The sequence below is a fragment of the Anguilla anguilla genome, chromosome 6 (assembly GCF_013347855.1).
Source record: "Anguilla anguilla isolate fAngAng1 chromosome 6, fAngAng1.pri, whole genome shotgun sequence".
Taxonomy (NCBI): Eukaryota; Metazoa; Chordata; class Actinopteri; order Anguilliformes; family Anguillidae; genus Anguilla; species Anguilla anguilla.
Genome location: NC_049206.1, coordinates 15860950 through 15888895, shown reverse-complemented (window position 1 = coordinate 15888895; position 27946 = coordinate 15860950). Strand labels below are relative to the sequence as shown.

The following is a 27946-nucleotide window of genomic DNA, read 5'->3' as shown; positions in this document are numbered from 1 at the left end:
TGAGCCTTTTAGAATTCAAACACAAATATACATACAAATATATATCTAGCATAAAGGGACTCCCAAAAATGGACCCTATTCCAAAGCTCTGGGAATGTAAACGTTGAATACACATCCAGACATTACACTCACTCTGCCTTCAAGGACAAGGTCCAGGTTACTATAGAGATGTTGGTTGCCAAGCACATTTAATTGACACTGATTACCATCTTCGCATTGTTTCCATAGCAAAGGGTACTGCCACCACTCCTCCATCCCAACACATTAATGGTCATAAAATTCTTACGGTCTGAATCTCTGTATAACATGGTATCTCACAAGAAGTATTCTAAATGTCCTAAAAATAAACCAAACAAGCCTAGAACTGAAATGCAGCTGGATTTTCTAGCAATTCACATTTATACACATGAAAAGTACATGTACAAAAGTAGTGCATTTTATTTTATTTACTTTCCAGTCAAAGAAGGAAAATCTTTAAAATACATTAATAATGAAATGGTACTGTTAGAAGATGAGGAACACATGGATACAAACCACGATATAATTGTTTTTATGTAGGGTTCTGTGATACTTATTTAGTCATACTACGAACACTCTTCCTATCCCTCTCAATAAAATGATGTGTGCTCACACTGTACAAAACTATTCACAACAGTATAATTGCGTGGATCTTTTAACATCCCAATGCCTCAGGAAGGTGGTGTGTAAACAGTGTACATAAAGGATTTTTATAAACCAATTAAGCATGTAATTCTTGCATATAGGCACGTTTCTAAACAAAAGCTTAGACGGTGTTCTATGTCGATATGAAGGTATGGTTTGGAGATATTTTAGTAATCCCAGTTTTTTTTATTTATGCATGCATTTATTTGTATTTGCCTCATGTCATGTTAACTCATCTTGAAAATATTAATTTAGCATATACTAACATGATCAGCTTTGATTGGAAAATCTGTTCCAGAAATCAAATGGGCAAAGAGACATAATGGACAGGACAATGGATGATTGATAGATGATGATTATGTTAACTTATGATGGTGATAATATCAGCAATCCAATAATAATAGTAACAAGAATGACAATCATCATGCTTATTATGGTTATTATTATTAGATCATCTAGCGGAGACCCACACTTTTAACTTATGTTGTCTGTACAATGCAGAAGCCATTGCACAGCATTAACTCAGCATCATATCAACAGTCTAAAAACACTCCTGCCAGCTCAGAACAGCAGTCCTTCAGGGTGGCCCGTATTTAGCTGTAGCATCACCCAGGGACGAAGGGTTTCATTAGCGTGTCTGTCTTCATCTCATCACAATCAGTTACTCCAGATACAAATGGATATTCCAGTTGCGCCCAAATACAATGCACTTGGTTTGAACATTAAAGTTTAAAATAAAGCAAAATGAAATTGCACTTCAAAGCATTAATCATACTTCTATGATGTAACAGAAATTAGTAGCAGGGACAGGGCCAACATCAGGGACTGGATCAACCCCTTGGTGAAATAAATGAAGGAATTCAGTCTCCAATCATTTGAAAAGCTTGTCGGGGAAGACAAAATGGTGCTTTTGCTGAGGACTGCAGTCCCCACGAAGGTGCAGGAAGTTCGGGCTTCTCTAGAATATCACCTCCCTTTTAAGTGCAATTTTCCAGTGTGAGAGGGTTCTTTTGGAAGGTGATAGAGCGCAGGATGCACCACCAACTGGCACATACTCTACGGGAAGGGACTTCACAAACTGGAAGATATCAGGAGACACATTATCCACCAAGCTCAAGGGCGCAATAGAGAGAAAGATTTTCACCACGGAAAGCATGTGACACAGCATGGAGGAAGAAGGGTTTCGCCCCCAATTTGATAAATATGGCTGTCTGCACGAAAAGTGAAATCATCGCAGCATGGGGGAACTACTTACGGCACTTTCCTGTCACCTAAACAGGTCTCCATTTCCCCCCACTCCTCAGTAGAGGAAAATGAAATCATTCCAGCTACAAAATAGGCCACAAAAACATATTTTGCAACATTTTTGAATTTACAAAGAGTTTCTCTCGATTTGTATGCTTCCCCGTACTTATACGGTGCAGTCTGTAAGTATTAGGACGGTGATACAGGTTTTGTTGTTTTGGCTCTGTACTCCAGCACACAGGATTTGAAATGAAACAAAGAATATGAGTAAAGTCAGCTTTAATCTGAGGGAAATTACACCTATATCGAGTGATCCATGTACTGTAGGAATAACAGCCCTTTTTATACATAGTCCCCCATTTTGGGATGAAAAGTAACTGGACAACTGGCAGCTCAGCTGTTTCTTGGCCAGCTATGTGTCATTGCATAATTAGTCACAGTTTTTACTTTAACCTCATATCCATTGCTTCATTTAAAATCCAATGTGCTGGAGTACAGAGCCAAAACAACAACTGTCCTAATACGTATGGACTGCACTGTAAATAACTCACTAGTGTGAGTTAGAAATACATAATTTCCTTAATCTAATCTACTACACCATGAACCAAGGTTGAAAAACATCTGCAGGTACTGCAGGCACAAGTTCCTCTCCCAAGGTATCCAAACACCTGATTCGGTGGCACCAGGGTGGTGATGACCCTCCCATCTTGATGCCCTTCCATCTTGGGTGGTGAATACGGATTTCAATCTCAGAACTGTTAATGTGCAACGCCTTCACAGCACTGCACCCGCATGACGCAAAATGTCAATTTCTCTATCTGTCTGCAGTGATTCAGTAACATAGGAACTGCCTCAACCAGTCAAATCCAATGTTCCAGAAATGGAAAGCATGAAAATGTACCATAATCACAGGGACTGCCCCACAATTCCACAGCAAGGCTACCTTAATAAAAAAAGAACTGATTGTAGAGGAGACAACAAAACAGGGGCTGTTGCAGTTTTTCATGAAAAATGAAACATTCAAGCTAATCTACAAGATACAATCATTTTTGCTCTCTCTCTGTTCTTGGAGCATTTCACAAAAGAATTACAATTTATTTCTGGCAAAACATCTCACAAATCATATTCCTGGAGCTTGCAAGAAAAATCAGACGCCCTGCAATCGTTTTCTTTCCCCTGCCCCGCTGTATGTCGATAGCCACAAGTGTACACACACATGAACACTCAAATGTCAAGAATATGTCCAAGTAGGTGGACACAGTCCACTTTATTCTAGTCGGTTTCTCGATAGTTAGAACATTAACATAATGTAGACTATCAAACAAGGTGCTGACTAAAAGGGTGCTTTGCAGGAAACAGAATTATGAGGAATAAATCTATTGAGTCAGCAGTTACAGTACCTAACTAATAGCCCTGTCATTACTGTGACTCCCATTGCTATAACTCTTGCTTCGCATCAACAAGACTGAATTCTAGATATTCACCTCCTGCTTCTTCACAATTTTAATTTTTGCACAACAAGCACAAAATTCCTTAGGTTCCTTTATCTTAAAAATGTTTAAAACTTAATCTAAACTTGCCAACATGAAAGCAAACTGACTTCAACATAAATAAAACAGAAATAGTGTAGTAAAGTGAGAAGACAGCGATTTATTTTAGTGTCAGAGGGAACAAGGCAGGCTTTGGTATCAACAAAACCATCAATCAGGTTAATGGGGCGAAGCCTTAGGCTAGGTGCCTCTGAGAATAATAAATCTTCTGAATCTATAGTCATAAAATACAACACAAAATAAATGTAAAAATTTCTCATATGTAATTTTATTATCTGACAATTATATAGTATTAATTGATTTGATGGCTGGGACACCCAGGTGTTTTTCCAAAAAATACTACCTCGTCTCACAGTAACTGCTTTCCCCAGAGACCAAAACTCCATACCGTATTGTTGGGCTCAGACATCCAGCACGTCAATGGCTCTGCAGAATCATGCTGTCTCAAACTGTCCCACTGATTAAGATGGACATTCTTAACCCATGTTGAAACTCAAAATAACTAATGATCTGAGAGGAATTGGTGGTGGCGGGGGGGGGGAGGGCAAAGTGAGTTTTTTTTTGTTTAAAAAAAGAACACTTATGCAACGGCTGGCTCGCAGTGATGATTTGTTTGCCCACGGAGCAATGAAAAAAAGATGGAGAGCGAACTGACAGTGAAACTCCCAGAGGGAAGAAAGCGCATGGTGTTTGGTGAGGGAAGACTATGGAAAGCACAGGGGTTTCATTTATATTCATAGGGAACTGAAGGAAACTTTAGGAACTTTAGTCATATGAAATAATGTTCAGGCGACGAACATGAAGCGACCTACAGAACAGAACAGAACCCGAGCTGATCAGATAATGGACGCGCAGGGACTGACAGCAAGGGGCAGATCCCCAATTGCTCAGATAAGGAACACACAGGAATCTTGTGGGGGTTGTGATAGAAAAAGAGATACAAGGGAGAGGGGGGGAAAGAAGATAAAAGAATAAGAAAGAGGGAGATAGAGCTTAAGGCAAGACATGAGACAGGAGAGAGATGCCCTGAGGTTAAGAAACATTAATGAATATTATGTGAAATAATGTTGTAGATGCCCTGGCCTAGCGCTCCCACCCTGATCTTGGCCCCCGCTGCTGTAGTCTCTTCCGCTCCCACGATGAGAGGCAAGGGGGAAGCGTTTTAGAGACGTCTTCTGCTCGGCTGCCTGGTCCCCCTTGCATTGCCTTCATGCACCAGTTCTCTCTGAGGCTATTTCCAGAGGTAATTACCTAACATTACTGACATACCCCCCACCTCCCCCCCTCCAAGCCTCCCCACCAAAGTGCCAGGCAGAGAAAGGAAGCTCCCATGCAAAAAAGGATCATGGGTACTGACAGACACTGCCCAGATCTTCAGCACAAAACCTTGAGGATGTCCCCAAAATGGTATAAAAGCAATTACTATACTTTGGAACAACAGCAAGGTGATGGGTTACTGGAGAATCAAGTCTACCCCCCCCCCCCCCTTCCCTCCCCTCCCCTTCCCCCCTTCTCTCCCCTCCCCCAGGACGGCGGCTGACGTCAGAGCTATCGCTAACTCGGCTATCGCTCCTGATCTGTGCCGAGGGCGAGCGCTCGGAGGATCAGAGACTGCACTGGCGAACAGTTAAGCCCTCATTTCAAAGAGCCTGGGACGCCACTTCCTGTGTAACTAGGCTATTGTTGAGCTCCGATATCCAAGCCACCTCATCCAGCAGGTTTTTAATCCGCATTTAGTATCGTGTCTGCGCACCTGGAAAATGATCTGTGTGCACATCGAGTCTCCTATTGCCCACTCCCCTGAAATGTTCCAGAGATTGAGCTGTTCGATAGAGCAAGACGAAAGAAAGAACAGGGCATATCAGCAGCACCAACGTAGTTAAGCGTTTATGTCATTATTTAGGAATTATACAGAGCAAAAAAGGTAATAACAGTTTTTTTAATAAGGAAAACATTTGAGGTTGCCCCTATACAATATAACGGTCGATAATGGGATACAGACTGCAAGATCAATGCTAAATGTGTAAGCTAATGACCTGACATTTAAAGTAGAGAAGCCTGCATTCTGTACAGGACGTCCAGGGGCGCTGACTGAAAGCCTGTCCAACGGAGGCCCATACCGCCAGACCTCAATACGTTCCTAACTCGAGACAATTACGTTACACGAGAAGGAAAGTAGCCTGTGACGGTGGCCACCGCGCAGCCAAAGCTTTCACCGGGGTTTTCCTCCGTAACAAAGACGTGCTAAAGCGCGGAAAGCGCCGATGTGCGCGTCAACACTCATGATCAAGTGGGAGCGGGAGACGGGCGTTTCTCCACCCCGCTTCCTGCAGACCCGCTCCTTTGATGCTGATGTTGTCAGCTCCCGGGGGTCGCCCTGCCTGTTTGTCGATGCTTGGGAGCTGTGATTGCCTCCTACGCCACATCAGTTCCTTCTGTGTCCGCTCAAAGAGACGCCAGCGCGCAGTAACCGGCGAGAGCCGAGCCTGAGGCCCAGGGTGGCTTCGCCAGGTCAGTGTTGTAATCCACGGAACCCCCATCACCCAGCTGGAAAACCACGCAGACTGGAATGAACTGGTTTCAACATCAGTAGCTGCAGCTCCCTTACCCACTTTTGTCATTTCGACACAGAATGCGCGCACGCGCACACACGCACGCGCACACACACATACAGACACACAAAATAATATGGCATAAAAGTCTTCATCTGCACCCCCCCCCCCCCCCACACACACACACACACATATATACAAACACACATAGGCACTGCTTTAAAATAATTTTGCAGAATGCATTGCTAATATAAATCAACAAAGCTAAAATTGTTCTTCATCAACAACCCCAATTCACTAAATGGATCTAGCTCAGGAAAATGCATGCGTTTCTGTTTGTGTTTATGTGCGGATGGGTGGTGGCTCCCCATTTATATCGATTGCTGTTAGTTGCAATTCAGGTTTGTTGCCAAACAATTTCACACACTTAAACACAGACTTTCAAGAGGCTCATATTAGCAATCTAAAAATAAAGCGGACAGTCACGACTCTTTCATTAAGCAAAGAAAATAAAAACAAAATTTAGCCAGAACGACCAGCAATTAACAATACTTTCTTCTAAATGGATTAAACGATTATTCAGAAACTATGAACAGGAACTCTCCTCAAGGTATTCAAAAGCCAATGGCTGCTCCCTCTACCTGTGCAGCAAAACAATTCAAATTCATGCAAATGCATGTTTAGGACAACTTGATTTCATGCAAATATGTGTACGTGTGAGTATACACACACACACACACACACACACACACACACACACACACAAGCACATGTTTGTGTACGTGGACAAAAATGCCTACATAACATTTTCAATGATTTTCCAGTGCACTTTTACATATGTATTTGCGGTCAATGATTACTAGGTCAATCTATATCCAAAAGCAACAAGAAGCTGTATTTCCACACACAAATGCACAAAACAACACACTGTTTATTGACACTGGTAAAAAAAAACTGCCATTTTCACCAATTCATAACCTGAGCACCCAACAGGACACACTCATCGGTAAGCCAAGACCACTAGGCAAAGCCTTTAAATTTAAAAACACAAATAAGCAGAAAGAAAAACCCCTCAGATTAAACTAGTTACAGTAGCCAAACAGCTATGCTCAGACCTCTTAAAAGACCTCCCCAAAGCAGTGAATCATCGGAGTTAGCCACATTAGCACACACAGGTAAGTATCATATTCAGGCGCACAGGTAAAGCAGCTCAGGATGAATAAGTTGAGGGCAGCGATCGTGCCCCTTCCCTGCGCATGCAGTCTTAATGCCTCATCGCTGCAGGGAAAGGTCAGAGAGAGGCACTTAAGCAAAAACCGGCGCCCGCCGGTGGACCCCTCTAAAAGGTGCCACCCGCGCCCCTGTGCCCCGCCGCGTGCCCGCGCTTACCACGTATGAGCGACGGTGAAGCGCCGGCGCTGCCGGATGCTCTTGTTCACCATCGGCTTCCTGAAGAAGCGCGGCGAGCTGCGGGGGGAGATTTTGGGGGAGCCGGCCCGTGTCCCCGCCGGTTTCGGGGGCTCCAGCTCCAGGCGCATGTGCTCCTTGAAGGTGCGGACGGCGGGGTCCGGCCTGGGCTCGCTCGGACCGGGTTCGGCCCCCGACATGGTGAGTCTGGCGATGGGCGGGCCCCCCTCTCCTATGCCATGCGGTGTTGCCGGGGCGAGAGAGCAGCGGGGAGCCGGTGTGACGCGGCGCTGGCGCTGGCTATGCTCCGCTGTGGCGCAACACTTCGCCGGAGCCACTCCAGCACGGGCTCTGAGCGAAGGCTGTTCTGAGCGCAGACACTGCTGCGGGAGGGAGAATAATCTTCTCGCGTTCAACCCCCCGCTAGCTCCCCCCCTCCCCCGTCTCTCTCTATCTCTCTCTCTCTCTCTCTCACGCTCTTTCCCTCTCTCCCCCCTCCCTTATCTCCACCCCCTTTCTCGGTCTCTCTCTCTCGCTCTCCCCTCCCCACCCTAGTCTCTGTATCTCCCTCTCTTCTCCTCTCACTCATGCTCTCTTCCTACCCCCTCCCACTCCCACTCTCTCTCACTCTCCCTCTCTTTCTCTCTCTCCATCATCCCCACCCTGTTACAGTGTGTCTGTTTGGAGCTCTGTTGGCTCCATTCATTGCCAGGATCCTCCCTAATGAAATATTCATTAGCATCTCGAATCTGCGCTTCTCCTCATCTCGATATTAAGGGACAGAGGAGGCATCACCCCCCTCCTCTACCTCCTCTGAAAGAGGGAAAACCAGTTGCTTCTCATGCCCGAAGAGGAAATTTATAAGGGAAACAAAGCTGTAGTGTTATGTCACCTGGGCGCACCATTCACTCAGAATGTAATTTCAGAAGTCAGTGCACACGACAGCAGAAGCCCCGCCCGACGGCACACTGATTGGTTCATGACCTGTTTGACAGCAGGTATGGGAGCATTCATGTGTCAGAGGGATGAGGGGTGGAGCAGCAGCACAACTCAGGGAGGCAGAGAGGAACTGCACATGAATTCTGATAGCTGGTGACCTTTTCTCAAAGCAACCACCCCTCCTCCCTCAATAAACTTCTAAGCCTAGTCCAGCAGGAGCCAAAATGTGTCTCATAGTTTTACTCCCATGGGTCTCAAACTTGAGCTAAAACAAAGAACACCTTGTTCATGAGAGAGTGGACTCTACCCAAGGTGATCGTGAGAAATTGAGGGGCCTTTTACTTTATGGCTTTTGTCAGCTCCATATTTGCTTCACGGGAAAACCCTAACCCTAACCATCTCAAAACAATCCAAAAATAATAAATATCTACCTTAAAATATATTTTTGGAACTTCAGAAAGAGTCTTGACTCTACGGTGACAGGATTACTTACACAAAAAAGTAAAAAAAACAACAAAACGAAAACACAGATGAAAGGAAGGAGGTCAACTATCAATCCTTCTCATTAGTATCTGGTGCAGCTGCATTCACACAGGCTGCACACCCCTGGATCAACCGTGTCCATCATCACGGCAACTCACCATGGTGAAAGGATGAAGGATGGACTGCTGGCAATAGCAATGACTTCCCCAAGTCTTCCAGGGCATAGAATGGTCCTGAGCTGGTACTCATACCAAGGGTGCAGCCCATTGCCAGAGTCACAGGAGACTTATAGCCCAGGTTGGCAGACACCTGGAGATGCGCCCCGGGGAAATTAAGTATATACTACGTATGTATATATGTAACCACTGGACCGACTGTTATTAGAAAGTAATGAAGGATACTCTTTCAACTTAAACAACATCAGGAGCAGGTATATACACCTACACTTCCACCAAATGGAAAAGGTCATTCCCCAGCAATTGAAAGAGGGTTTTCTGGTTTGGAAGATAGCCTTTTCTCAAGGTTGTCTGATACAAAGTAAGCTCCGTTGTATGAGCAGTTCTTCATTCTTGTTCGGCTGTGCAATATCCTAGACTGCATTCTCTAAACCCTAAAATACCCTTTGAGGACAGATTATAAAATATTGTGTCATGTGACTTAAGATGGATGCGTCGTTTCTGGGTACTTGTCCTTCCAGACTATAAGGAGCCAAGTCAGACAAGTACATGGAAAATTCTTTTCTTTTTTTTTAACCCAAAGTCTGTCCTGTTCAGGGAAGTTTCACATCCTCCAGTGGGATTGCCAGTGCTCCTCTGTCCAAAAGGCCAGTCAAATCCACAGTAGAGCTGTCACATCCACACAGCACACATCTGTCACTTTTACCGAGCAGCTCTGTCACAACCAACCCATGCCCTCTGTCCTCTAACCTCAAACTACATCACTGGCAGCTGACTGAAGGGCACACAGAACGGATGAAGAGGTGTGCCGGGGGGTGCTTCAAGAGACTACAACAGTGCCCTGTTGACATAATTGCTTTCCAAAAATAATCAGCGACTAGCTGCTCACCTCCCAAATATCATAAATCCAGTAGAGAACTGTTGGCTGTCTATTATGATGAAAAAGGGGAAATTAAATTTTTTTAACCATGGATTTTCACTATGGATTTTATTCCCCTGTGAATCGCACCTCTCACCTTAAAATAGGTCACACACACACAAGATCGTGTGTAAGGCGGAACAAATCTGTTGGTGAATATTCATTCAAATATTATTTTCATGTATTCTACTTTATTCGCTATTATACCTATTTCACATTTGTTTATATTCTATAAACCAGGCTATTGCTTCTAACTATGAACAGCTTACATTTTTTATTTTGTCCATTTTTGCAGCTGGAGTTTATGAAATAGGTTTCAATAACATTACATTTAGTATGCTCCTATCCAGACATTGCAAAGTGGCCTTTATCAATTTCAGCAAATACAGGATCACTACAATGTACATTTCCGAAAGATAAACTAAGGATAAACACAAGTACTAAAAGACAAAACGTGACTAAAATATGCATTTCTTCTTACTTTGGTACGGTTATTCTTCTGACATCACTAGGTCACGTGATGGGTTACTGTGACATCACAGTATCACCCAGACTCAATAGAACATAAAAAAAGTAAATTCAAGTATTTTGTGAAACCACTTTCTGTTGAAAATACAATTTTGAAAAAAGCCACAAAAATAATTAACCTATGATTAATCACTTAGATACTAATTCACCAAATGCCTTGAAGAATCAACTACTCACTGATTGGCCTTTCGTCATAAACCCGACATTTCATAAGTGATGAATATGTTGGTAGCAAAATATGTTGTTAGCAATTTTGATATGAACTGAAATAAACTGGCAAAGTTTATATCCTGCAACTGAAAACACATTAAAATGTTATGAGTCACATCATTGCCAAATGTCAAAATGTGCCAGTGAATAACAAAATCTTTCTATGCTGCCCAATGGTGCATATCCCAGTTGAAAAGAGCACTCCAAAAGGGAAATTTGTATACTAACTTGCTATGCGTTCATAATTTCAAACATTTAACAAAAAGACTACCTACAGAACTAAACATTTAAAAAGCAAAACAATAGCCGGCACAGTCATTTAAAATATAAAATAAAATATTCTTATATAACAACTAATACATATTTTAACTACCTCATAGCACTCACAGGCCTATTACTTCAAGCAATTCTTATTTAAGATAAGAAAACCTTTTTATTGCCAGCACTGTGAATAATGACCACACCTCTATGTGTTAGAACCTCTCACTTCACCTACATATAAAATATTTTTTACATGATTTCATTTAACAATTATTATTGAAAATGACAATTATGAATTAAATCACCAATTTTTTTTGGTCAGTCTGCAGTAACTAGGTCTTAAAGATTAAGTAATTTATTAAAACAGAAGTCAATTAAAATAATCAATTGAAATCATACATTCTTTATTGAATGTAGGCTCACAATTTATAATTTACAGAACAGAAGACATTCAACAAGATGTTAACTTGAAATCAGTAGAAAACAGCGAGAATATCACCCTCTTCCAGTCTCAGCACCACAGGAACAAAAGGAAAGGAGCTAGAAAAACTCATGGCCTAGATCTGATTGGCTTCTGAAATCATTCTAAGCTGTCATTGTGACATCAGTGGAAGCATCCCGATTCCATGGAAACATTCTCTCTCATATAAAGCACATCATGAATGTTGCATGGATACGAGGTAAATTGTATATTTATAAATACATTTCTAATATAAATGCATTCCAGAAGTACATTTGTCTCTGTGACATCACAGAGGGATACAGAGTCTGTGGAACACTGAGAAGCATTTAAAATCGTAAAAGTGTTTTAAAACGATCTTCAATTAAGTTTGCCTCCTGTTGAAAAGACAGTACTGACAATAACAATTTACATATGAACAACAACGTACATCTAAATTCAGCAAGGGGTAAGTAAGCCCTGAAAAATTATGATTTGCTAAAACTTGTCTCAATCACATTACAGTTTGCTGATGTTGGTAGAGTATGGATAGGACTGTAGTGTTTGTTATACCTGCAAAATTAACATTGTATTGGTATGATAATGATAGATTTTTTAACAGTTGACCAAATATTGATTATCTCTTGATGATAACTACTACTTTGATTACAACCACTTCCAGTGATACAGCAAATTGATTTTCTACTGGAAAGTTTTTAAATATGTTTGTTAATAAACACCCCCTTTCAGAGTTGGGCTAATCTTCAGGTTAACTAATATATGGCATTTTTACTCACTTAAAAAAAAGTAAAACAAGTAAAACATTAACCAGTAGGTTAACTACAGTAGATAGTAGATCTATTTGTGTCAAATTACACTGATGGAGACTCAAACAAATGTACACCGTGTCTCCTAGAAATTAAGCAGTGAGTAAACAGTATGACAATTCATAGAGCTCAATCACATCATCTCCATGCTTGTGAGCTAGCAAGATACTGTGTGCTTGCCAATAAATCATAAAGCTAGATTTCTAAAACTTTGCTCAGCTGGACAATAACTGAACATTATTGTAAAAACCCTTTGCTAAGATTTATATGTATGTTAAAAATGGAGGATCAAATACAATCAATGGAAAGCCTGTACTGTTTTTCTAGGGTATTATGGCCCCGCTCACCTTGTGATGCCGACAAACTACTGGACACCATGGCAGCCCCAAGCTCTTATCTACTCGTTAAGGCCCCTGCCTGGCTGGGTGCAACCCCCCATACCACAGCCCATCAGCACTTATGCTCCTGTCAGGGGAATGGTATGTGGAGCAGCTCCCCAGGTGATGCAGTCCGTACAGGAGCCCTGCAAACTCTTGGGGAATGCCAGCGAATCCTGTCTCTTTGGGCTCAGAGATCACATGGATTTGAAAGACAGTCATGGTGTTGAAACAGCGATCCTCAGAGATACAGCAGCACCCAGGCAGCAGATTCCAACCCAGGCCCGTGGTGACCCTGAGGCCCAAAGTGGTGAGCCTAACCTCTTTGAACCGCGCAACCTAACTGGCGTTGACACCGCAAAAGAGGTCAAGGCAGAGCTGGACAGGGAAAGGACAGCGCCGACAAAAAGGGGACGAACAAGAAAAAGAGAGAAGGCGCCAGGGATGAGGAAGAGGAGGAGGACAAAGGCAGATGTAGATGGAAGGGGCAGTGCGAACAGGAAACCCGCAGGGCAGGAAAGGGTCGATGGTGATGCGGGCCACTCAGCCACCTCTGCTGAGAGGAAAAGGCAAAGCAAGGCAGAGCAGGCAGGAGCCAAGCCCCAAGTGACCACGCCCAAGAGCCACCTGCATGAGCGCATAGCGGAGTCCATCCGGGTCTACCACCGCCTTGGGGATAAAACCAGCAAGTCCAGCCCCTTCCAGCTCCACAAACACACCCATGAAACTGATGTCAACAACAAGCTCGTGGCCAGGTCTGACAACCACATGCCTCCACAGAAGCATAAAAGAGGGAAAAGCAAGAGGGAGGGCGAGCCTGGATTCCAGCACTGCGTTGATAACGAGACCTTTCCTGGGGTCAGCACCCCAAGTTTGGTACCAAGATGTAGCTCTGGCAACACCCCAGTTGGCTCCGCCCCACAGTTGGCAAGAGAGAGGTCCCGCGGAAGTACGCCTGCCCCTCGTTCACAGGCCAAGATTCGCGGGAGATGGGAGCACGGTACCTCCCGTTGGCCCACCTCCCCTGCCCTACTCCCGGACGACTGCTCACCACCCACATTCCCCATCGTCCTGGAGGAGTCTGCACCCATCCAGCCATGGCAGAGGAAAGAGAGGGAGGCAATGAAGATGGAGGCACAGAAACAGAGGGAGCAGGCTGCCAGGGTGACTAGGATGGGCCTAGACTATGCCATTGACAAAGAGAAGTACACACGGGAGAGCAGCCTGTATAGCCTGTGAACAGACACATTTAATGAGCCTCCATTCTTCAAGTCGCTCTTAGAATAAAAACAAAACAGTGACTTAAAAAACATTTTAAAAGGTTAGAGTTATGATAAATTGATGCTAAACTGTAGGCATAGCCTAAAACCAGTAAATTATACAAAGCAATAAAAGTAGTTAAAATGAAAATGTAAAATGACCACAAATGAAAAGCAAATCTACTGCACACAAATTACAAATAACACTACCCTCTAGTGGCTGGTTTTCTTTTAGTTTGCCTGAGTGTACCCTTAATGTCTTCTCATCTAAAATATTGATTTTGGCTTCAGTAAATTGTGATTTCCAGAAACAAGGACCTCTACTCAACCAACAAGATATATGTGATTTTTAACACACACACACACACACACAGACATTGCAGTCCGTAAATATTTGGACAGTGACGCAATTTTTTTGTTGTTTAATCCAACACATTGTATAACACATTGTATCAGAAATGAAACAATCAATATGAGGTTAAAGTGCCGATCGTCAGCTTTAATTTAAGGGTATTTAGATCCATATTGGGTGAACAGTGTAGAAATTGCAGTTCATTTTTATGGGAACCAAAAGTACTCTGACAAATGAACAATAATATTTAGTACTTTTTTTATTTTATTTTATTTTTGCAAATTCATTGCATTCGATGATGGCCTGCAGTCTGCAATCCATTGACATCACCTGACGCTGGGTATCTTCCCTGGTGATGCTCTGCCAGGCCAGTACTGCAGCCATCTCCATTGCCTGTTGGTTTCAGGGGCATTTTTCCTTCAGTATTGTCTTCAGCAAAGTGAAACACATATTCAATTGCATTCAGGTTGAGTGATTGACTGGGTCAGTCAAGAACATTCCACTTTTTGCCTCTGAAAAACTCCTTGGTTGCTTTAGCATTATGTTGAGGGTCCTTGTTCTTCTGCAAAAGTTAAGTGTCATATGAGTTTTCAGGTATTTGGTTGGATCTGAGCAGATAAGATATTTCTGTACACTTCATAATTCATCCTGCTACAGATATCAGCAGACACATGATCCACTGCGAACAATTGAGCCAGTTTCAATGGCAGCCATAAATGCCCAAGCCACAGCACGACCTCCACCATGTTCAACAGATGCCGGGGAGCTTTGGATCTTGAGCAGTTCCTTTGTTTGTTTCTCGACAATTTCCTCTTTACATCAATTTGCTACACGGTAATACTTGTCCCATCTGTCCATAAGACTTTGTTACAGAACAGTGCAGTTTTTTTAATGTACTTTTTTTTTTAGCAAACTGGGCCATTCTGTTCCTGAGGCAAACCAGTGGGTTGCACCTTGCGGTGAATCCTCTGAGGTTACACTGGTGTAGCCTTCTATTTATGGTAGTTTTTGACACATCTATGCCTACATCCTGGAGTGTTCTTGTTCTGTTTGACAATTGAAAACCGTTGTTTCTTCACAATTGAGCACTCTTCATCCACTACAATGGTCTTCCATGGTCTACCTGGTTGTTCGCTATTGCTGAGCTCAGCAGTGAAATCTTGCATCTTTTGATCAATGTTTTGCCGATGCCCCTGATCAATTTATTTGAAATTTTCCACCCAATGATGGGCTGCTTTACTGGCATGAACTCTTCTTTCGTCCTCATGATGAGTGACAGCAGCAACAAATTCCAAATTCAAATTTGACACCTTGAATAAACTCTACTTCTTTTGTTAGCATTCTTGTGCATGAACTAATACGACAACACACAGCTGGCCAAGAAACAACTTAGCAGGAAATTTTCCAATTACTTTTGGTCCCCCAAAATGGGAGGACTATTTATAAAAGGGCTGCAATTCAAACATTTTTCAATTCAATTCAATGATATTTGTATAGCAAATGGAGCAAACACCAGGCCTGAACCCCCAAATAGCAATCACAGGAGGCAAAAAAACTCCCAGTGGATCACCCAACAAAACTACCCACAAATCGAAGCTGATAGTCCGCACTTTAACCTCATATTCATTGTTTTGTTTCAAATCCAATGCGCTGGAGTGCACAGCCACTGTGTGTTACTGTCCAAATACTTACACTGTGTGTGTTTACACACATATTTATATATATATATATACACACACACACACATACAAAACAAGCCATACAAACCCCCTCCCACCAACCCAGCTCAGAATGTCAGGGACGTATGATGTCCACAGGGATTCCCTTCTGACAGGGCATCTGCCATGCAATGTGCTTTACCCAACCAGGGCAAGAAAAACTGTTACAAGCTCAAAAAACACTTTCTAACATCTGATGCTTTTGCAACAGGCCAAGGACACATCTGTCTGTGCCACCATTTCCAAGGTAAGTTCTGGCATCATCAGCAGTGGGACCATGCACAGGTTCTCCTTCAGAGTATGAAAGCCTTCTGCTGACTGTCCACATCGCCATGCTGAGCTGCTTGTTTTCAATATGGGATCCTGCTAAGGAAATTTGCGAGGGGGCGACTATGGTTTGATAAAAAAACCTTTGATAGCTTGTGAACCCTGTGAAGGTTCTTACCTGCCTCTTCATTGTGGGTTGTGGCCAGCTCTGAATGGCCCAGAGCCTTTTCTGCTGTGGCTTCACACATTTCCTCATCTGACAGCATAAACCAAATTCCACACTTGTTGGCACATCTACAGGGCTGTTGTAAGCCTCTCCCACCACAGTGCCACCTACACAATTTGTGGCCTACTTTACGGGTCAATTCCATGCAAAATGATGTCATCTTTGTAAGTAGCCACATAAGCTTGGTGAGGATGGAGGACCATCAGGCATTGTAACATAGGCAGGGCTTTATGCAGGCTGAACTATCACACCCTTCATTACTGGATATTCATCACTTTTATGCAGCTCAGTAAGAACTGTAGAATTGTCTGATTCTGTCTGTCTTTGGTACCAACATTACAGGACTAACCAATTCATTGTGCGGTTTCTAAATGATCTCCAACTGCAGAGACATACTTTGTGACCGCTTGACTGCAAGCATCTGGGATCCTGTAAACTATAAGGCTTACTTTCTCAGGCTTGGTCAGAATGTTGTATGAAGGTGTATCGAACAGGCACATTTGAGAACCTATCTCGGTTTTGATTCACCGGTTCCTTCAAATCTTGCTCGTGAGCAACATTCAGGACTGGTCCCACGAAGACATCAACATCCTGATACTGAGTATGACAAAGAGAACAGAAGGCACATAGCAGCCCCTCTCATACATGTCACTTCTTTAGTAAATTCATGATTTATCTGGGTATTTTTGAGCCTCCGGGATACCTTTTTGCGTAAGGTATGTGACATCATAAAGGTCCCTGGCAAGTGGGCAGAAATTTGTATTCCATGATTGGTACTTATATTAAAACCTTATCTCCAGGTCTGAATTCAGATGGCTGAGATCCCCGGTTAGACTCTTTCAATTGAGCCTGTTGAGCTTTCACCATATGTTCTCTTATCACAGGCCGGATCATTGTCATCCTGTCTTTCATCTCCTCGACATGATCAATCAACAACAGATGGGGGATGCTTATTTTTCCAGGTCCAGTAGTCCTCTTCCTTGTCAGCCTGAAGACTGAGAAACCCGTGGACACCAGCAGCACACCACAGACAGCAAACAACCCATATGGTAAAAACTCAATTCCCAATTCTTACCAATAACTAACCAATTGAAACTCTTATTCAGTGTAATGATGTTAAATCATTCCATCCGCAGATGTGCCCCCAAGAGATCAGTGCACATATTTCTGGGTCACTAACAGCTCTAATATGTTCCTTTCTCTTATCCACATAGTACAGCAGATGACTTTTTATGACAAAATGGGGGTAATAAATTGCCACCAGAGGCCAGATGTGTGGCACTGTTCGTAGCTCTCAAGCAATATACAAACCCCATGGGCAGGCAGGGGTTTGATCCCCACTATGGCACTTTCTCACCTGTGATCTCTTCTCTATCTGATACCCTCTCCGCTTCCTTATTGCAATCTGAAAAAGCAAAATACAAAAGGAGGGGGGACTGTATGCTCTCCTTTGGAACTGAAAGCTGGGCTATTTCTTCATGTTCAAAGTTGCAGTGCAGGCTTTTCTTCTTCTTGGACCTCTTGTTTGTTACCTGGTATATCTCCACAATTTCTAACATCAAGTTAGAAGCTCCAAGTTCTTCAGGTTAGGTAAACTGATGGTTCAATTTGATTTGTGAGGAAGAGCATGGAAGAATCAAGCTCCCTTGTAAGCCTCATCAACCCCTACATTTGGGCCCAAGGGGATGTGGTAGTTTCAAAAGCCCATCCATGGTACTTCTGGGCCCAGGCCTAGAGACTCACCCCAATCAGCTCAAAATTTCTTTTGTGAAAGCTTGTTTCTTGTTTGCCTCGTCATGGGACAAACTTCGACCCGTTGAAGTGACCCACGCAAAATGGTGCAACTAGTCCCTCCCAGTCTGTCCTTGGCCATTTCTCTCTCGAGACTGTCCTCTTAAAGGTTTGCAAAGACATGTGATCCGTGTTGCCCTCCTGGCCTTACAGCCGTGGGCTACTTTGTAACTCCATATGGGGAAGGGCAGTCTGTCTTCTTGTTCTATCATTATCTTCCCATCAAAGGGTTAAATTAGCCTGAATTGGCTGCTGTAGTAAAGCTTCCATTTTCCCCACATACAGTACTATTGCCATTTTATTGCACAGTGCACACCTTATCCAGTAGGGGGCATTGGTCACTATTTTCCTCCGATGGTGGAACGGCCCAGGGTGAGACACAGACAGGCTGGGTTTTGTGCAATAAAATTGCCAGGCAAAACAGCAGCAAATAGGAGAGGGAGAAATAACTTGTTTTGTTTTTTTTCAATCTTCCAGCACAAGAAAACCAAAAAAATGTATAACCCAATGAAATGTGTAACCCAATGTCTACCCTTGACATTTCCAAATATCTTTCTATGAGCAGGCAGCTTGTTACAACAAAAACAAAAATCACAGTTTAAATCCATTAAGCCATACACACAATCTTAGGTATAAACAGGAGTTAGAACATTACGTAGTTTGAGCTCCAAATATACTCACCCGACATGCTTTCCTACACCAGTATTCAAACTGACAAAAGGGCTGGAGTGACTTTTATTAGCAACAGAAAATGAGCTACATGTGTCCTTAATCTCTGGATGAGGCAGCATGCAAATGCCATACTCAGCCAAAGGGTGGTGCCAATGTGTGGGAATGTACCAGCCACCAATTACCCTTCCCCTTGTCCTGCAACTACACACGCACGCACATACACACAGAAACACACACAGAACACACACGCGCACACACACACACACACACACACACACAGTCATATGCATGTATGTATGGATGTATATGTGTTTTTATGTATGTACTGTATATATATGTCTGTATGGATGATATTAAGATGAATGCTCAGACTTTCTAAGGCAATCAATAAAATGATATCAAGTCATTAAGAGAATGACAAAAACTGCTACTTTGCATTTTGTAAATATTTTGTTTTTCTTTAGTACAGAAACCAATAAATTATATGTTAACGTGACTTATTTTCCAGTTCTTCTATTTTCTAATTACTGACAGACTTGAGTTTCTCCTTTTCAATCTGTGAGCCAAATTATGATGAAAGTTAAGCTTTTCTACAGTGATCCAAGCAGGATCAAGCCAACTGTCTACACATATTCCCCTTGCCCCCCACAGAAGACTGCCAGGTTATCCTCTCACAAATAATACACGTTTCAGGTAAACCAAAAAGGTTGAAGCAAGTCCTTCCCACTAGTTGGATAAGCAAAACCCTTCCACATATCTGTCTGTAGAGGCAGAAAAGTCCTCATTTCCACTCCCATTGGAGCACTGAATAAACTGGGAGTGTGGTTCCAACACTGTGACAAAACCATGGTAAAAAAACAAATATGCAGTCAGGAGAACATCTGTATGTGTGGTCCATATGGAGTCCAATGCTAGCAAGATCAAAGTCAGCGTTCACTTCCAAAGTGAGAGTTGAGGAGAAGGAAGAGCAGAGGAAGTAATGGGGCATGACTCACCTGTCCGGCTCAACGGGCGTGATGTCAATGCGCGGCGGGGGGAAGAAGGGGAGTGTGGTTGGCCGGGAAACCAGGTCCTCGTCCGGGGTGCGGGCCCTCTCGGCCTGGCGCCATGACAGTGGAGGCAGCTGCAGGGTACCAGAGTGACGCCGACGTCCCCTGCGCAGGTCCACACCCAGCGTGCAGGGGGAGGGGGAGGGTTCACTGGGCCCACCATCCCCACCTGGAGGCTCTTTCTTTTCCTAGAGGGGGAAGGAACAAGAGTTACACTCCAATGAAAATCTACGGTGAGTCTGTCACTGCCATGTCAATACTTGGTCCTTAACTTTGACTTAGAAGTAATGTAAACATTACGCTTTTTTTAAACAAACACAATTTGGCAAGTTAGATACAGAGATCTCTGAGCTCTCCACACAGTGATTACTTGTGAAAACAATTATTGCTTTTAATTGTTATTCAAAGTTAAGGACTAATGTTGATTCAATCCAGGCCTAAATCTGGGATGATCAAAAAGCACACTGTGGACACTGGTTAATCCTTTACAGCACAGTAGAGGGCGCACTCAGACTTTGGCAAATACAGTTCACAATTGCAACCACAGAGCTTGTTCTATGTATTTCAGACATGGAACAAAAACCAGGACATTACTTTAATTCATTTATCAAAACCTCATTATACAAAATTTCTAAAAGACATTTATTTCCTCATTTACAACAGCTAAAGTTTGTAAATAATAAGAGTACTCACTTTTAGTTAAGTAAGCATTACTGTCATCACAAGTTAGCTGGAAAAATATAAACACTGTTGGGACAGTTGGCAAGGAACACATCTTTCTTGTTGGCATGGGTTCCAGGTAGAAATAGTTTGGTAGATAGCGAATAGGGTTCCATAAAAATTAACAAACACTTGTCTCCCTGGAGACCCTATTACTGTCAATGGCCATCATAGCCCTTATAAGGAAACAGTTTCCATCATTTCCACTGGCTCATTGTGCTTCTGTAGAGTCTGGTGACATTGAAAGGTAGCAGGACAAACTAGATGAGCTCTCTTGTGAATCTGTTCTCTTTGATAAACGTCAAGAGCTAGACAATAGCCTTAGTAGTAGAAGCTTTCAAAAGATTTCAAACCCCTAATATAATATATGTGGAGAAAAACATACATTTATAACTAGACACAGGTTTGAGTCTGGTATGCTTTGGGTGACATTTAGTTTAACAAAATTTACGGCATATGCTTTTGACAAATATACGTGGAGGTGGTATTTAGCATGCAATCTATGAGATCAGCGCACCACCTGACCGACCGCAGCTGGCTATTGGGGTTAAGATGGGATATATGAATGAAAGATAAATTCATAATCTTCAGTAAGAACATTCACACACATACATATTTCATGTACACATAATGCAATCAGGTACTGCATTTTTTCTGCAGGTAGTGAGCCAACAGAACAATGGCAGAGGAGTCAGTACTCAGTGTTAAGCATGATTAGAGACTTTCTCAACAGCAACAAAACATAAAGTGAGATGTGGTGACCTTCTACAGATTCACAGAGAAACCACAGCTTCAATCCCTAAACAGCCAATCGGTCTGAGCAAGTGGGAGCATACGACACAGGAACAAGTGAGGGAGAGTGAATGTCCGTGTGAATGAATGATTCTGTGTGTGTGTGTGTGTGTGTGTGTGTGTGCATGTGTGGGCATGTGTGTGGGCATGTGTTTATGCGTGCATGAGCGCAGCTGCAATGGCTTTTGTAGAAGTGAGCATCCAGGAATACAGCCATTGGACAGCAGGAACACACAGGCCTATGCTATGCATAGAAAGCATCTGACCCGAGAAAACTTCAACACAGATGAAACAGAGGGAAGAGGAACACTGGAGCGCAGAGCTCACATTATAATCTTTTGGCAGATGCACTTATCCAGGCAACAAACAGTAATGCAGAACATCAGTGGCGGAGAACATCAGATAAAGATCTATTTGGCATATTATTATCATCGTCCAAGCTGGTCCGCACCATTCTGTCCTTCTTTATAATAACTGGGCTGAAGTGCTACTGGCACTTCATTTTAACACATACATAATGTATCTGAGACAGCTGCTCCAACTGAAATGAATAATACTGTCGAGCCCACTGGGTTAATGTAAGGCTCAGCACATGCGAAGCTGGAACAGCTCAGGAGTCAGAACTATTTCTCCTACAGGAGACAACAGAGCCAAAGGCAACTAAATCCAATCTAAATCACAAGGCTAAAGAGAGAAATGCTAGAAAAACTTTAATGAATTTCATCACCCTCGAACATGAGTCACACAGAATGTTTGAAAGATGCTTGCGTCATTGTGTGCACTTCTGCGTAAGGCTGTCTGCCTGATTTGCTGTCCATCTGCGCTTGCTCTGCAGTTTTTTGAAATATAATTTTTCATGATATAGCACACCATCTATATAGCACACAGCCTAGAACAAACTGTAATAATCAAGAGAAAAAAATACCCTAGCTAGTTTCAGCATGTGCACAGGAAATTCTCATTTGTCTTGGGACACAACACCAAGCAGCTCCTCTCTAATATAAACTGCCAGAATGAAATAAATCTAAAAGTATTTGTATGTACAGACAAACTGTAGCTTTATATTTTGTATTAGTTTCAGCCGGGCTGAATTCAAGTGTCTGTTCACTCAACCACACAAATTAAAACAGAAATATAGAGTTTCATTAAGTATGACTGTTATACAAAAAACACAAGGTTAAACACGATCAACCATTTAGAGATGTTTTGCTATCTCCTTGGCCTAAACTGAAATACTATGTTTGCATTTAATGCTCAAGCAAGTATTCATTTAAAAGCAGTTGAATCTGTTGTTTAAGAATTATTATTAAATATATTTCATTTTAAAACAATAGCATTTATGAAGATTAAAATTGCAAACACTGTCTAGGCTATTATCTTTAGGCAAAATTGGCCTTGTATTAACACATCACCATTTATTCTAAGCAATTCAAGACATTGTCTCATAGTTGTTAAAGTAGGTCACAAAACAGCATACAAATCAATAGCCTGTCTTGTAGTACACATCCATTGTTTTTAGGCCAAAGCAAGTTGCAAATGCAGGGGTAAGCTGGCAAGATTGCGTATTTCAGAAGACTCACAAATTTGTTTTTCCTAGGTGTCACCCTCTCTTTTAAAAGTTGTTAGCAACCATTGGTTGTTGTTGTCAGGTCCAAAAGCTCATTAACTTCATTTAGCACATGCATTTTCCAAGTATGCCGCATATCTTATTGTTGTTGTCCTCCATCCCCTTGATTTCAGTGCATAAGAGAGACACAAACCTATAGGCTTACAGGCATACTATGCAGGATTTTTAACTTGAAAATATTATAAAAATAACCATAATAAGGCATATCTATGATGCACTGGCAATCTCTGTCTTTACGCACTTTCGCTGAATTTGCGCCCCTTCATCTGTACTGGACATTTCTGGGCATGGCACTCTTTTCTGAGTGGGGAGAGGGGTAGGTGTGGCCTATAGAGCCTGTGGTTTGTAATCAGATTTCAATGAGGTGTAAGTTGCTATAGCTAGCTAGCCACTGTAATGGCCCAGATACAGAAAAGCAAAAAGACAAGCTGACAGGGCTTGTTCAAGAACTAGAGTTACTGTAACCGTGGAATTGCTTTTCCTCAGTGGCGTCAGCTGAAGATTGCCAAGGGGATGAAAAGTGACGCAGAGATGACTTGTTTTCCATTGGACCTGTAAGTAATATTGCCTCTGGCTATGCAGAAAGGGTTGCCAGAGGTCTGGTCTTTGTTCGGTTTTCAAATTATTTGTACATGTTTGGTTTGTGGTCCCGACCAGACAATTTAGCCCAATGTCCGGTCTGAGTAATTGATTGAATTAAAATTTACCAGTAGTTTCTAATGAATTTGCGTGTCTGTGACTTGGTCGGGTACTCGCAGGTGAGTGGGCAGGGTCGAAGACGGAAGAGTAGACTTCTTTGATTGTAAACACAGGCTAAATAATCCTGTGTTTATGCCGTTAAGGCTAAACAATTTGCAATTTTAGGCCATGATTTCAAAGATGTAGCCCAGTCTCATCTATTTTTATGTCTTTGTGTCCCAGAATAGCCAAATAAAACAACGTCTGTGGCCAGTGTTCTAAAGCCTGGTAATTATTGGAATGGGGACAGATAGCGGTCGGATGCTTATTCACTTATTCCTGTCCCCGTGTTCTGTGTGAAATAATGTTGCAGAAAATGCTCTGTGACACCTTTAAGCGGGTCTGCGGCTATAAAATGGGCTTAAGGCACCAAAGAAAGTACTTGACTAATGGCAAGAACAAATCAGCTTGTCATTCTGTGGAGAAAATAGTAGAATGTCCCACAACTAGTAACCACTAAAAGAGGGGAGTGGGGAGAAAACATAAAAATCTCCATGGGCTGGATACCTTTTTCGGTTGTCTTCCTGTTGTTACCCCTTAAGTCGGTTCTGCTTGAGCTCTGACAGGAGAGGTAGGCTCCTCTGCATTTGGGCCCTATGACACAGCACTCAGTGCTCCCCATATGGCACCTTCCGCTCGCCAGGGAGCTGGCAAATGCCCAGCACTGCCACTCCGCTTTGGCGAGAGCAGGAAGCATGACGCACGCCACTGGGCATCTGTGCTTACCAGAGAACTCAGACAATGGGCAGAGAAGCATGAAAAGGCACTCTCCCAAGCTGCTTCACACAAAAAAAGTAGATAACTATCCCCTTTTGTGCATCCGAGTATCTTTTTACAGGTTAGACAGGTTCAGTTATTCTTAAAGCAGTGCGAGGGAACAATGCTGGTGGCGCCATCAGTCTTGTTCCCTGTGCTGTACTTTGCAGTAGGACTAAGAGCAGACGGCCCACTTCAGCAGAGGCAGGAGATGTAGTCCATGGCATACACAAGACAAAACCTGTCACTCAAAACCAATGAATGCGAGATTGAATAAAGCAAGAGATGCGCATATGCCCAAAGATCTCTAAATAAAACATAAACGAAACATAAGGTCAGCTCTGTATCCTTAACACTGGAAGTTCTGTCATTGCTCTCAATGCACCACGTCTGAAGTGTTCCATTTTGTAGGCTCATGATAAATATTCATAAAGGGCTATGTTTGAACACAACAACACCGAGTTGCACACTGGTCCGATGAGTGTGGATGAAGCCTGAGGAAACATGGCAGTGAGAAATGAAGACGTCATTACTGCAATCCCTGACTAACCAAGCTCCGAAGGCTGTGTGGAGGCCTAAATTATTAAGTGCACTGCAAAATGCATGCGTTGGGAGTTACAGCACTTATCCTGAGGCACAACTACGCACAATGCCCACCTTCACCATCCACACATTCCATCAGTGTCACACCTCTGCAGGGGGAACTCAGGATGGATAACAAGACAGACAAAAGCATCCAATGGGGGTACAGTGTGAGGAGGGGATAGGGTTTATTCTAATTGAGAAGCAACCCAGGGGAGTTCCAACATAGAAAACATGAATGAGAATGGGACTTCGGGTTACCATGGCAACGGTATTCACTGACTGCCACGGGCACAAAAAAATAATAAAAAATGGAAGACAGTGCTTCTTGGCTCATTTAACACAGGAGAATAAAAAATTAATTTACCTGTGAACAAATCAACTTCTCATAAACCAGAGAAGAAATTAAAAACTTGTATCCAGACATGCTCCAGGGACAAGTCAGTGGTGGTAACAGAACTGATGAATAATCCAGCAATGTTTCACACAAATGGTATTTTGCAACTGTCAAGTAATTGCTACACTCATAGAGAGTATCTATCCGGCAAAAAATACATGAAAATACGAAGGGGTGAACACTTATCACACAAAGTACTTTTTTTTTTACACAATATCACTTATGCTGTCCTGCATCCTGTTAAGAGCATCATTCAATATTTGTGAGACCTCCCAGCCATTCTTTTCAGTATATCCTGAATGACATTTATGCTCTGGGTGCAGCATGCTAGCAGAGCTAAGCTGGTGGTCAGTGCACAATGCAGGACAGTACCATCATCCTTCACACCAATCTTTTGGACAGAGAGGGCATCATTCTGCAGAAGAGAAGGTACCGAGGTACACAATTAGAGTACACACTAACTGGTAAGACCAACTAGCCACCAAAATCTCAAGAAAGCAGTCTTAGAAAATAAGACACAAAAGATCAAGACCAAAGAAAACCACATATGTTAGAAGTTAGCACATGATTATTTGTCATTGGCCTCATACGCAGCTTTGGAGCCAGCGTGCTGACATACAGACAATGTCTCAACAAGGAGTAGTCGCATGGAACAGCTTGCCAGGTCACGTAACAGGAGACATTTGGGGATATTCGAGACTAGGCGCAAAATAGCGCACCACAGACTCTCAACAGGGGAAAAACACAATGAGCATAACTATTTCATTTCTGAAGCGTTTTTAACATCCCTATGCTACCAAATACATATCTATTGACTAATGAAAATCTCTACCGAGCAGTGAGCCATGAACATCCAGCAGGGTGTCAGATCGCCCACTGGCAGTCTACCATCTTCCAAGAGGGAACAGATGGGTCAGGTGACCTTTTCCTGGGCAGCCCGCCTTGTCAGGGGTCTGTCTGTTGCGCTTGGTCACAAGATCAGCATCCACAGCTCCATCACGCGAGCGAAAGCGTTTTCGGTTCATTCCTTTGCTTCTGTATCCTGACTCATGCAGGATCCCCACCAGCCATGCGCAGCTACACATCAGCCACAGAGAGCTGTCCCTGTGAAAAGCGCCAACCTTTAACGATCTTCCCATTCGCCTTTTTCCTGAGCTTATGAGTGACACTGTAAATGCCACATTTATGACAGGTGTCAGCTATCTGCGCTGATATCTCTGTTGTCAGAAAATAAAAAATGTGCTAGCAGAGACTGAGGGAAAAAATATAAATGCTTCTCTTTTTTTCCAGTTTCACCGCTTGTTTAAAAAATAATTATTTCTCACAATATGGCATGCCTAATCAAATTTGTAGGCCCTTCCGATCTTCACAATGTCCTGTGGCAATTCTGGCACCTCTAAAGCACTTGCTGCCAGTTGGCACTGCATACAGCCTATGAGCTGAGCTTAATCGTTGTACCAAAGAGACCTCACTTAAATACCCTTCCCTCTGCGGACAATGCTATGGTAAATTATGCACTGCCCTGAGGGATTCCCAGCCAGTCATCCCTGGCACTGTCAGAATGATTCCAGACCATGGTGCATGTCACTACACCAAGGATTATTGCTTTAGCAGGAAATTCCACTGTTCCAGTTTGCCATACTCACATCACCAGGAGACACCGCCAGCACGCTCCTGCTCTTCTTCATCCCAGATGACGAACAGACTGACAGACGGACGGACGGAACGCTTCTGTCAATTCCTCCGCCCTATCTACTGTTGCCGGCTCCACCTGCACACCTGAGCATAGGAAAGAGGGAGTAATTTGTAATTATTATGTTTGTGTATGTGTGTGTGTGAGAGAGAGGGAGTGTATGAGTGTGAGAGAGAATGTGTTTTTGATGTTTGTACATGAATTATTGATCGAAAGTGAATTGAAGTGGGGTGTGATTTTCAGCAAGAGTGAAAAAACATGAACACAGGGGCAAAATTGAGGTTGCTTTCAATTTAAACATTGATGACGTAGAATAAAGAAGCCAAGCTCAGATGTAATTCTGAGGACAGGGGCAAGACACAATGCTGTGAAAACAGTCAGCACAGTGCCAGGGACACACTCCTAGTACTAGTTTAAATGAAAAACATTTCAAAACACTTTTTTTAAAAAGACAGCGAGTCTCTCTTCCTTCAAGCAGAAAAGGCTGTTTTGGGTGGGTGTAGAAAGGTTTTTTCACATGCTTTGCCTAGATCTGACTGGGAATGTGCATTCCTCTCATCTCTTGCCCATACATCTCATGCTCTAAAAGTGACCATGGCATCCAGAAGTTATCCGGTAGGGGTTATAACATATATTAGGGTTGCCACCTTCAATGCTGAAAAAAAAGGAAAGAAACAGGCCACACTTTTCAGTGACAGAGCTATTCAGGACATATAAATGCCAGCTCTGCA

At 42.8% G+C, this 27946-nt stretch overlaps 1 protein-coding gene across 3 annotated transcripts in view; it reads right to left on the bottom strand.

The window, feature by feature from the left end:
- LOC118229712 (cAMP-specific 3',5'-cyclic phosphodiesterase 4B-like) overlaps positions 1-27946 on the bottom strand; it is a 110812-nt gene that overhangs the window by 60618 nt on the left and 22248 nt on the right. Inside the window, exons 2-3 of one of the 3 annotated variants that reach the window (XM_035421962.1) lie at positions 27169-27301; positions 19857-20098 (exon numbers count right to left, since the gene is read on the bottom strand). In XM_035421962.1, coding sequence (XP_035277853.1) covers positions 19857-20098; positions 27169-27210 — 284 coding nt within the window. In that variant the 5' untranslated portion in view covers positions 27211-27301. Of the gene's footprint in view, positions 1-7399; positions 7873-19856; positions 20099-27168; positions 27302-27946 lie in introns of those variants that run through there. The other 2 variants (XM_035421963.1, XM_035421964.1) reach the window with 2 other exon arrangements.